The 12,447-nt window shown below is 43.8% G+C and overlaps 1 protein-coding gene across 2 annotated transcripts in view; it reads left to right on the top strand.

The window, feature by feature from the left end:
- Positions 1-10,841, top strand: part of LOC147032709 (cullin-associated NEDD8-dissociated protein 1-like) — a 97,091-nt gene extending 86,250 nt beyond the window's left edge. For both annotated transcript variants that reach the window (XM_085870552.1, XM_085870551.1), the window contains exons 15-18: positions 2,199-2,368; positions 5,594-5,758; positions 5,907-6,014; positions 9,906-10,841. In XM_085870552.1, the coding sequence (XP_085726678.1) occupies positions 2,199-2,368; positions 5,594-5,758; positions 5,907-6,014; positions 9,906-10,133 (671 nt within the window). In that variant the 3' untranslated portion in view covers positions 10,134-10,841. The remainder of the gene's footprint in view (positions 1-2,198; positions 2,369-5,593; positions 5,759-5,906; positions 6,015-9,905) is intronic.
- The last annotated feature ends 1,606 nt before the right edge of the window (positions 10,842-12,447 follow it).

The raw sequence follows: 12,447 nt of genomic DNA, 5'->3' as shown, positions 1-12,447 counted from the left end.
CCTCTTGTCTCATGCCCCCTTGCTGTGAGTTGTGTGTTTGCTCTCATACGAGCCTCGACCAAGGTATACAAAAAAAAATAAAAAAATTCGAATCGATTCTTTCTTGTCACACACCCAACGTGTCTGCCAAGTTTCATCCGAATCTGTCCATAACTTTTTGAGGTATTGTGCTATATATCGTTTTTGGTCCTATCACTCAATGGTGAAGTATTGTTACAAATCTGGCAGCCATGAGCACACAACAGACAGGTCCCCGTAGCTCAGTTATTTCGTTAGGTATATGTGTATAGTTGGAATCCATCCCCTGTGTCTAATGGGTGATTAAATGTTCTTGCGCTGCGGAGTAATTTTGATAGTCAGGGATTTCTTTTACATTTTCAACTCCAACAATAACAACACCTTCGCCTCGCTCCATCCTGACACCATAACGCTCGTGGTGGGCGGAGTTCAATGAAGGACTTGGCGTCTCTCTCGACCAATCAGAAAGATGCGAGCGAGTTTGCCTTCGTTCGGCCAATGGGAGCCAATGCAGGACAATATTACTCATCTTCCTGTTTGAGGGGCGATCTGCCGTGACGCCTGCCACGCCCCCCGGTCCAATCAGCGGACTTGGCGCCCCTTTTGGCCAATCACAGGGGCAACGAGCGGATCGCGCGCAAAACCGTCCAGTAAGGGGGGGGGCGGGTTGCGATAGGGAGTCCCCTCCCCCCTGGACGGGGAGTGAATAATTGATCGGCGCGATCCGACTGGAGGCAGTTGGGGTTTGTCTGCCGGATCGTCCCGGATTGCCTGGCCTTGCCTGCTGGCGCTCGCTGCCTTGTCTGCGCTCTTGCTGGTTGGCATCCGTCCTTCATCCTCCGTCCCTGGTGCTTGGAGTGGCATCGTTGTTGCGGGTTCGAGTCCCGCCGAGCAAGAACGTCGAAGACCGCACGAGGCGGACAGGTCCAAGCTAGCTCTGGTCTCCAGCTCACCTTCCCTCGAGCTGGAAGCCTTCAAGAAAGACCTGACGGGGTCCATTTTGGGGTGTGTGTGTGTGTGTATGTGCGTGTGTGCGTGTGTGCGTGTGTGTGTGTGTGTGTGTGTGTGTGTGTGTGTGTGTGTGTGTGTGTGTGTGTGTGTGTGTCCGTGGGCCCCGTCCGATAAGTAGAAACTGTTAAGTGCCTGTGTTCCTTGTACATTATTTGCCTTGCTATATTCGGATAACTCTACCCTTACGTGCTCCCCTCGTTCCCCAATTATTGTTGTAAATAAATTCCCCTTTTGTTGAATGTACCAACTCGTCCTTGTCCTTTCTACCATTGGTTTGCCACAGTGTGCGTATTGGGGATTAGGAAGGTCATTGTTGCCGTAATTGTGCAATCGGCCCGGCAGGATTCTGGTACTCTCCGCTCAGGGTACGACTCGGATCCGGCTCGGTAACGGCCTGGATCGCGCAGATCCTGCCGAGGGTGAATTTCCCTGGTAGTTTGGATGACGTGGGTATTTAGGTATATTGAAATTGGCAATTAACCCTATCCCACGTGGTCGACCTATTGGCGATCTTCAGTCCGATAAGGGACCCATGACCTTTCCGATTTATCTGAAAGGTACGACCTAAATTCCGGGTGTTTGGTGGAGCCGTCTCTACTGCTCCCCCTCACGGTCGTGCTCGCTGCCGAGATCCGGCCCCACAACAGTATCACTTAAAATTCTTGGATCTGGATCTTCACCAAAATCGAATAATTTCATTCTTGTCACACATCGAACCTTTCCAACAAATTTTGTCCAAATCCGTCCACAACTTTTTGAGATATCCTGTTCACTGGGGTGGAAGCACAATCTCCATCTACCTTCAGTGGTGATAAGTATTGGTGGGACTTTGCTAAATTTCCTGAAAAAGTTGGACATCCATTATTTTGTTCTTAAAAGGTTCAGATGTTGGCCTTGTCATGGTTTTATAGCACAATCCATCCAGGAATACAAATTATTGGTCTTTGTTACTTGAGGATATGACTGGACCTAGGAATACCACAGGAAAGTTTGATATCGAGTATTTCACACCCTCTGTAGTTTTCACTATTATGAATCGTAAAGTAAGTGTTGAATATAAAGTTGCTTGTGACTGTTTTTTTATTTTTTATTTTTGCTTCTTGGTACTGTGTACTTCTCATTTCTTTAATGATTTGCCTCAATTAATCCAATAAATTGTTTCTATACAGGGGATTTCCTGGAAACGCTTGAAGATCCTGACTTGAATGTACGGCGTGTATCCCTTGTAACGTTCAACTCTGCCGCCCACAACAAGCCTTCGCTTATCCGTGACCTGCTCAATTTGGTGCTTCCACACCTGTACAATGAGACAAAGGTTCGCAAGGAACTCATACGAGAGGTATGTGTTCTTAAGAGAGTTTTTCTTTCTTTTTTCATGCACAATGTTGAGGCTTGTGGAGTAGCTTGTACATTGAACGGATCTGGAAGTAACAGAACAAAAGGAAAAGCAGAAAGAGCCGGGGGGGGCACACCAACAGCAGGGCTGAGGGACAAAATAGATGGAGACTTGGAGAAATAAGGAATGTGTACTTGGGGAGAGCATGGAGGGGGGGGGGTGGAAAGGATGGAAATAGCTGGAAATTATAAGCATGGAAAAGCCAGAAACTTGGAAAGAAGTGTACTTGTGGAGGGATAACAGCGAATAAAAGTTCATGGTTTTGGATGGGAAGGGAGGGATAATCTTAGATAATGGTGAACATCTGTCTTGAAGCCCTGAAGGGAAGAATGAGATTGAAGAGAATGCAGAAGTTGGTTCCACAGGGAGAAAGAGTATAGGTGAGCACAGACCAGAAAGGAGGCGGTGAAAAACAGGCCACCACCGACCTCTCTGCCATATGAAAGTGATATGTCCATAGACTCAGCTTCATCGTGAGAGAAGGTCAACTTCAGCTTCCCCCTCGTCTGCCCCAGTGTGGCTTGCCCAAGAAAGATCATGATTGATAGTGTGGCCAAAACATTTGAGTGACTGAACGTCTTCAAGAGGATTGTTAAGAAAGTAGATGGTTGTATTTGCCAGACAGGCCTTTGCGAGAGACAGTGAGAGTGTGAGATTTGTCAGGATTTAAAGACAGAATTGAGAGCTGATGACACACTTGGCATATATCAGGGTCTGCAGAGAAGGAAGAGGATGCTGCCTGCCTACATGAAACCTGAGGGATGTTCTGGCAGATGGTGGAGTCGTCAGCAAATCGAGAGAGTATTTTCCTGAGATTTAGAGAGATCATTGATGAAGATTAGGTGTAGGACGGGGCCAGAACACTACTTTGGGGCACTCCAGCCTTGACAGGGAGAGGAGATAAAAGAGTCCCGTTGAGAGTAGAAGTCAGTAACCCATGAGTGGAGTTGGTCTTGGATGCCGTTGGCAGAGAGTTTGGAGAGCAAGATGAGATGCCATACTGCATCGAATGCTCAAGATATGTCAGGAGAGATTGCCCTGATCTTTTGTCTGACATTGAGGGCTTCCATCATTGGGAGAGCAGAAGCAACATGTTCCACATAAAGTTACCTGGTCATATCTGAATTGATGATCTGAGATGTCGCTGGAGAAAAGGAATGATTTATAAACTGCGATCATTAATTCCATGACCTTGCTGATGCTTGGAAGAAAGCTGGTAGGTCTGCAGTTAAGGGGATCAATGTTTGCATCTTGTTGAGGTAATATGATTATTATGGCTGACTTAAAAGTGGATGGAAGATTATCCTGGGCAACGATATGATGAAAATGGCAGAGAGAGGATGTGCAAGAATAGGGTTGAGGAGTAGTTGGGTACAACTGGGAAGGGTAGGTGTGCTGAGAGTGAGGGGTTGGAGTCAATATTTCGAAGTAAACACAGAATTTAGGCATTTGGCCTTTTCACGAGTGGAGTTTGCTGTGGTGCCATTTGAAGTGAGGGAAGGTATGGAAGGGGAGCCAACTACAGAGACGGACTTAACAAGGCACCACCAAGTTTTACAAGAGGGAGACGACACTTTTTCCGGGTTTTGTGGAATGATCTTAGATTGCCTTCAGTCGGATTTTCCTTCCAGGAAGAAAAGGCAAGTTGCTTCAAAGCAACTGCCTCAACACATGATTCAGTATACCATGGGTAGGAGGGTTGGTATGATAACTGAAGACTAAATGGGATGAAACTGTGCATGAGAAGGCAGATGTCTGTGGAAGAATTACCAAACTGAGTTAATATCAAGGGTGGCAGATATCGAAGACCAGTACTGACCTGAGATGGTTGCTTGCAGTACATGCCAGTCTGCCTGAGTAAACTGCCAGACTCTCCTGCACAGAGGCGGCTCTCTGAGAATGGCCCGAGAGATGTTGACTCGAAGAAGCACATTAACAGATGAGCCAATTGGAGCAGAGCAAGAGCCGGAGACATGAGGGGGGAAATTTGTCATAACCAAATCCAGAAGGGGGAGGATTTTTCATTGGCAGAAATTGGGTGGAGAAGTTCATACATTAAGTCTTGGTGTCATACAAGTCTTTTGCTGAAGTGCCATCACTTGTGAGATAAGTACCAACACACATAATTGGCGTGGTGACATTTGAAAAGTTGAGAGAGAGACAAACACAGAGACACAGAGATGTAAATGGAGTTGTCACTTTGGGACAGTACACGCACACGCACACGCACATGCACACACACACACACACACATACACATACACATACACACACACACACACACACACACATGGTGGTAGTGGAGAGGAAGTCTCAGCCAAAGGGGGTTTGGCGGTGTGGGAGCATTTCATGGACAGTTAGAAATTAAGTTCTTCATTTAAAGTGTAACTCTGCCGTTGGGACTGGATTCAGTCCTATCAAACCGTAGGAGGCAATAACCAGGGAAGGACACCAAGGGTAGTCGGGTACGTCCAGTGGGAGGAAGGATTCTGTTAAACAGATGAACAGATGTCCAGTTTATCAGCAGCAGCCGGGATTGAGAGATGTCAGGTTGGAGCAGAGGGGAGGCCTCGGATGTTTGAGGTCCACACAGTTTGGTACGAGAGGAGGCAGTATTGGCAGGGTGCAGGAATGTGAAGGGGGTGGTGGAGTTCAGAGAAGGGTTGGGCCAGGGTGGAAGTGAGACGGGGGTGGTGAGGGGATTCTGAGAAGGGGGCACTGTGAAAGAGGAGATTTTGGGAATCTGAGGGGGAGGTGAGGGAATATGTGAGTGGCGGGGGGGGGGAGGGGATGCAAAAAGAGAGGACATGAAGTCGAGGTATGCTGAAGATGGGGACATAGAGAAAGGGTGGGTTTTAGTGGACATGGGCACGTGGTGGATGGTACTAACACGGAGGTATTTGACACCATTCATGGACATGAATGGGAATTGGTAGGTGTGTGCAATTCACCTCTGCAAACTTGACAAATAACCTCTCCCAATCTGGGTATACAAAGAAAGACTTCATGAATTGATTTTGTTTGTGTTCCCTTCAGATATGAAGCAGCATCATTTGAGAGTGTGTTTGTCAGATACTGGGGCTTTCCTTTTCATTTGCACAAGATAGCTTAGCAGAATATATTTTGAATGCTATCAACACATCCAGAAATGACTCTGTGTGTCCTTAGGTTGAGATGGGTCCTTTCAAGCATACTGTCGATGATGGCCTAGACATCAGAAAAGCGGCTTTTGAGTGCATGTACACGCTCCTGGACACCTGCCTTGACCGCCTTGACATATTTGAGTTTTTGAATCATGTCGAGGACGGGCTAAAGGATCACTATGACATCAAGGTGACAAAGCAAAATGTTTAGCTTCATATTTAGTTTCATCTGACGGAAATGATTGAATTGCAGTGACTTTTGGACCCATGGTTTGTGACGTTTTGGAAAAAATGTAAATTCTATAAACCCGGTTCCTCTTTTGCCATGTTTTTCGCAGATGTTGACGTTCCTCATGCTCGTTCGTCTCTCAACCTTGTGCCCCAGCGCTGTTCTGCAGCGATTGGATCGGCTTGTCGAACCGCTCAGAGCCACTTGCACCACCAAGGTGACCTTTGGAGCATCGTCATCTTCTGAACCTTATGTCAGCTCGAGCTGTTTGCAAAATGCAACGCTCTTTATTTATTACCTTTGATTAATCGGAACATTATTTTTGCTTGTGCCATATGTGATTTTGCAAAGATGCAGACTCTTCTTTATTTTATTTTTTTCTGGCAAAAATACAGTGGGGAGAACAAGTATTTGATACACTGCCGATTTTGCAGGTTTTCCCACTTACAAAACAAGTCGAGGTCTGTAATTTTTAGCTCACCTGTTCGAAGAACAGAGAGCTATAGCGATACCCCCGGCGTGCGCGTCAGCATGAGCGTGAGTGTGAAAATGTTAAATTTTTTGATGCAAGTTATTTTTAACCTCCGCCATCGAAGATCGGAGGTTACTGTTTTCACCCCTTTTTGTTTGTTTGTTTGTGAACAGTATTACGGAAAAACTCCTCGACGGATTGTGACGAAACTTGGTGGGGGGGGGGGGGTTAGGTATGGTCCAAGGATCATGCCATTAGATTTTGGACTTGGTCCCCCCCCCCCCAAAAAAAATTGTTAGAGAAATTTTTTGTTTTTGCATTTCTACATGTTTTAAGTGATTTCCAACCCCGCCCCCAAAAAATGTTGGAGAAAAGAACTATAACTGTCAGCACTGTTGACATCATATTTAATGTATAAGATAGGTTCACTTGAGTGACCCAGCAGTATTGGCGGTGGAGGTTTTGCACTCTCCCGAGTGCTCCCCCTCGAGTTTCCTTTCTAATGTTTTTTTCTACCACACTATTTTTTTATACGCCATATATATATATATATATATATATATATATATATATATATATATATATATATATATATATATATATATATATATATATATATATATATATATATATATATATATATATATATATATATATATATATATATATATATATATATATATATATATATATCGGGGCGTATTATGTGATACCGGTCGTCCGTCCGTCTATGTCCGTTCCTGTCCCCTCTCTAACTCCCAAAGTTTTCAACTTTCACGCTTCATATTTGGTACATAGGTACAGACTGTGGAGACAGTGTGTCGCAACATATGTTCGTCATCTAAAGTGGTTGCCATGGCAACCAGGATGCTGTTTTCCATCAGTTCCTGTCCGCACTCTAACTCCCAAAGTTTTCAACTTTCACGTTTCATATATGGTACATAGGTACAGACTGTGGAGACGGTGTGTAGCGACATACCTTCGTCATCTAAAGTGGTTGCCATGGCAACCGGGATGCTGTTTTCCATCCATTACTGTCCGCACTCTAACTCCCAAAGTTTTCAACTTTCACGTTTCATATTTGGTACATAGGTGCAGACTGTGGAGACGGTGTGTCTCGCCATACGTGCGTCATCGAAAGTGGTTGTCATGGCAACCAGGATGCTGTTTTCCATGTAGTTGCACAATTCTGTATACACCTTCTTGTTAGGGCGTATATTGTGCTCACTTGCGCTATTGTTACTGATTACAAAATACAAATACATATATTGCTTTATAATTATACTTCACTGCAATGCTTTTAACAATATTAATTATTAGACTCGTCTTTTAAAAACGATAAATGTATAAACAGGCGAGCATTGGGTGGCTTTGACACCAACTCTGGTTATCATAGGTACACTTCAACTGTGAAAGACGGAATCCAAAACAAAAATCCTGAAAATCACATTGTATGATTTTAAAATAATTAATTTGCATTTTATTGCATGAAATAAGTATTTGATACATCAGAAAAACATAACTTAATATTTGGTACAGAAACCTTTGATTGCAATTTCAGAGATCAGACGTTTCCTGTAGTTCTTAACCAGGTTTGCACAGACTGCAGCAGGGATTTTGGCCCACTCCTCCATACAGATCTTCTCCAGATCCTTCAGGTTTCAGGGCTGTCGCTGGGAAACACAGACTTTCAGCTCCCTCCAAAGATTTTCTATTGGGTTCAGGTCTGGAGACTGGCTAGGCCACTCCAGGACCTTGAGATGCTTCTTACGGAGCCATTCCTTAGTTGCCCTGGCTGTGTGTTTCTGGTCGTTGTCATGCTGGAAGACCCAGCCACGCCCCATCTTCAATGCTCTTGTTGAGGGAAGGAGGTTGTTGGCCAAGATCTCACGATACATGGCCCCATCCATCCTCCCCTCAATACGGTGCAGTCGTCCTGTCCCCTTTGCAGAAAAGCATCCCCAAAGAATGATGTTTCCACCTCCATGCTTCACGGTTGGGATGGTGTTCTTGGGGTTGTACTCATCCTTCTTCTTCCTCCAAACAAGGCGAGTGGAGTTTAAACCAAAAAGCTCTATTTTGGTCTCATCAGACCACATGACCTTCTCCCATTCCTCCTCTGGATCATCCAGATGGTCATTGGCAAACTTCAAACGGGCCTGGACATGCGCTGGCTTGAGCAGAGGGATCTTGCGTGCGCTGCAGGATTTTAATCCATGACTGCGTAGTGTGTTACTTATGGTTTTCTTTGATACTGTGGTCCCAGCTCTCTTCAGGTCATTGACCAGGTCCTGCCATGTAGTTCTGGGCTGATCCTCACCTTTCTCATGATCATTGAGGCTCCATGAGGTGAGATCTTGCATGGAGCCCCAGATCGAGGGAGATTGACTTATCTTGAACTTCTTCCATTTTCTAATAATTGCGCCAACAGTTGTTGCCTTCTCACCAAGCTGCTTGCCTATTGTCCTGTAGCCCAGCCTAGTGCAAGTCTACAATTTTGTTCCTGATGTCCTGAGACAGCTCTCTGGTCTTGCCCATTGTGGAGAGGTTGGAGTCTGATTGATTGAGTGTGGACAGCTGTCTTTTATGCAGATAATGAGTTCAAACAGGTGCAGTTGACACAGGTAATGAGTGGAGAATGGGAGGGCTTCTTAAAGACAAAACTAACAGGTCTGTGAGAGCCGGAATTCTTACTGGTTGGAAGGTGATCAAATACTTATTTCATGCAATAAAATGCAAATTAATTATTTAAAAATCATACAATGTGATTTTCAGGATTTTTGTTTTAGATTCCGTCTTTCACAGTTGAAGTGTACCGATGATAAAAATTACAGACCACTACGTGCTTTGTAAGTGGGAAAACCTGCAAAATCGGCATTGTATCAAATACTTGTTCTCCCCACTGTAACTCTTAATTTACATTTCCTCTTTCTAACCTCAATTTCCATGTAAAGACATCAGATTTTTGCTTGTGCCATAAATATATTCTGGATTCTCACTTCATTCCAATGTTGGCTGTCTCACACAAACTCAACAAATTAGCTTGTTGAATCATTTATTTATTCTGTTGAAATGGAACAACTTTTTTTTTCAAATTCAGCTAATCTTTCGATATTGGGCATGATGACAGTGTGGCGGACCAAGCTCATATGAATTAATTGAACTGGTTATACGAAGAGAGCTGCCTGAAATTGCACCGCACATCTTTACCATCTTGTTTTACTTTGACCGACTTGCATCAGTTCCCAGGACCATAATATTATCAGGCACATCAAACCTTCATCACCTGGGCTACAAAATATCTCCTGAGAGCGAGCGCAGATACGACACGAGTGGAGTAACTCCCCTTTCTCGATAAAATTCACAATTTGTCACAAAGTTCATTGAGTTTCATCTCGCTATTGGAGTTGCTCCAACATCTCACTTCTCAGGGTTGGCATCTCTCCTCTTGCATGAGGAATGTGATTATTTTGATGGGCTGTTTACTTGGGTACGACAAGTATAATAATTTTGAGAGGGTTTGGGAAGTTGGGGGTGGGGGGGGTGGGGTGAGCCTTGTGGAGGTAATTTGTTGCAGATTATGTGGATTGGAAAGAATGGTGGACAGTTATTCGGTGTGCTCTTTCCTGGTCATAGGTGAAAGCAAACTCCGTGAAGCAGGAGTTTGAGAAACAGGATGAACTGAAGCGCTCAGCGATGCGGGCAGTTGCTGCTTTGCTCACCATTCCAGAAGCTGAGAAAAGTCCACCAATGAGTGACTTCCAGACACAGATCAGCTCCAATCCGGAGCTGTCGGCTATCTTTGAAAGTATCCAGAAGGATGCGGCCACCTCTACCAGTCAAGACACGATGGATACGAGTTGAACAATTGAACCCTCATCCCTTTTCTTTTCCCCAGTATTCATTCATAGCCTCATACCACTCTTCTGTTCCAAGAATTGGTCAAATCTATAGGCTTAATTTGCCAGCATTCACACCTGTAGGGTGTGTGAAATTTCATTACCAATGTGATGAGCTCTTTGCAAAGGTACTTTGAGTGGCAAACCGACTGACACTTTTGTTCAAGTGGTCCTTTTGCTGCCCTTCTAACTTTATAGCTCAATGTGCCAACCCGCCCAAATTTCCGTGTACCAGAATTCCCAGTTTTAGCAGCTCTACTACTCCCTTGTGGATTTTGCACCACCTAGGCTTCCCAGAGGATGTTTCCACTTGGGTTCTGCTTGTGTGGATGTTGCGTATGCAAGAATTCCGTTTCCATTGGTCTTTGTCCCATTGTACAAGAGCAAATCACTTGGCAAGTTTTCCAAAGGCTTTGGTTGGCCCTTTGTTTTGTTATTCTTTTTCTCATGTTCCTTTTAAAGATGATGCTACTTTTGAAAGTAACATGATTTGTTGAAAGTTGTGCAGACTGTATTTTTTTTCTGAAGTTTTGGTTTTTTTCAGTTTGAGACTACGTGGCTTTAAAGGCACTAAAAACGTTCTGAGAAATTTGAGGAAGACGATACGTTTGGTGCTGTATACTTCTAAAGATGTTGGCATTTTTGTCTGGAAATATAAAATGCTCACCCACAATGGTGCATCATTATTTTTATTTCAGCCAAATGTCTTCATCTCTGAATTATCAAAAAAATTTTGTTGATGAATCTTCAAATTTGCTGTTTGCCCTTCCTCTCAGCTTTTCCCATCTTTATTTAATAGCCCTTTGTGTTCAACTTATTGTCCCCAATCCAAAACCATTATCGTATCTACCCTCGTTAACCCCACTCCCCCACATCCCATTGCTTCCTTCCAAATTTCCAGTTTCCCTCCTGAGTTTCATTTTTATCAATCTTCTCCACCCTCATTCCTCCCCAGACCCATTATTATTTGTCCAAGTCTGCCTCTACTTTGGCCTTCAACTTTGTTGTTGGGGTTTCTCCCTCTCTCTACTATTCATGTTGTCCTGTCGTGTACTGGTGCTAGCTCTTCCATGAGCCTCGACTATGTGTACAAAAAACTGTGTAGTAGGGGGTCATTGAAATGATTTCTTTTTCAGTTCTTCACTTCACACTTGCTTTGTCTGTATGAGATGTCGAGCAATACATACCTTTTATTTTTATTTTTGTTTTAGATTGTGAATAACTGGTGGATATACCCACCAAGTCAGCTGATAGAACGGTATCAGATTTGATAGGATGAGGATGGCCAGATAAGAACATTAACTAGATATCTGCGATCGCCAAGGGTAAGTTACCGGGGGGGGGGGGAGGCAATTTGGTTTCAGATCCCTGAAGAGCCCCGAATTTCTGTAATGCGTCGACCTCTGGGCACTGCAACGAGTGCACCAGTAATCCAAACGGTGTCGCAGCGGAAAATAAATCGACATTGATGTTCCCTTGGTGGTGCTTTTCGGGTGAAACCAACAAACGACCGGAGACAAAAGGATAACGTAAGATATTTAATAAGGCCTACTGTTGACTGTAAGCACAATATTGATTAAATGTTGTCATAAATTATTTTCTTAAGAATCCCCAAATTCAACTGTATATCTATGATCACTCAGGTTAAGTCTCCCTCGCCTCCCCCAGCTTACCCTTGACGATCGTCCGCGACTTACATTTGTCCCATGATCTAATGATGGCCATATTATTTATTTTTGCTGCTGCTTTGACCGCCATGTGACATTCATTATTTAAGGATGGTGTGAAAATTAAGAACGTGTGCCCATCTACAATCTATCCATAAAACTCATGAAAATCGGAGGAAAATTACTCTAGTTGTGATAAAAAAAAGAAGTGGTTTTTCGTTTATTACGTCGTAATCTGAAAACAAGAGGTCAATGACACTCCAACATCAGATGCACAACTTTAGTGCAGGGGCACTATTATGATGCAAGAACGTTTTTGAAAGCCAAGCGGTCTTTGAAATTGTGCATTGGCAAAATTGAGCGATGACAATGCATTATTTTATTCAGATCGCCATTTGACTTTGACCTTTAACAGGGAAAGATCAGATAACAGGGATAAATCAAGTGGAAATGTACTATCCCCTCGGCCTAGGGCCTCAGATATCTATAGAGGACTTTTTATTTTTGATCGGACGAACCTTAGTCGAGTTGTGAAAAATGTTAAACTGTCTATAATTGGGTCACGACATGAAAATTAAGTCAAGGTCAAAACATATTGTCAACCCATATACT

Source organism: Eptatretus burgeri, chromosome 2 (genome assembly GCF_056783735.1).
Source record: "Eptatretus burgeri isolate ZD-2024b chromosome 2, Ebu_testis_v1, whole genome shotgun sequence".
Lineage (NCBI taxonomy): Eukaryota > Metazoa > Chordata > Myxini > Myxiniformes > Myxinidae > Eptatretus > Eptatretus burgeri.
Note: the sequence above shows the minus strand (reverse complement) of the source record. Positions and strands in the feature narration are given on the sequence as shown.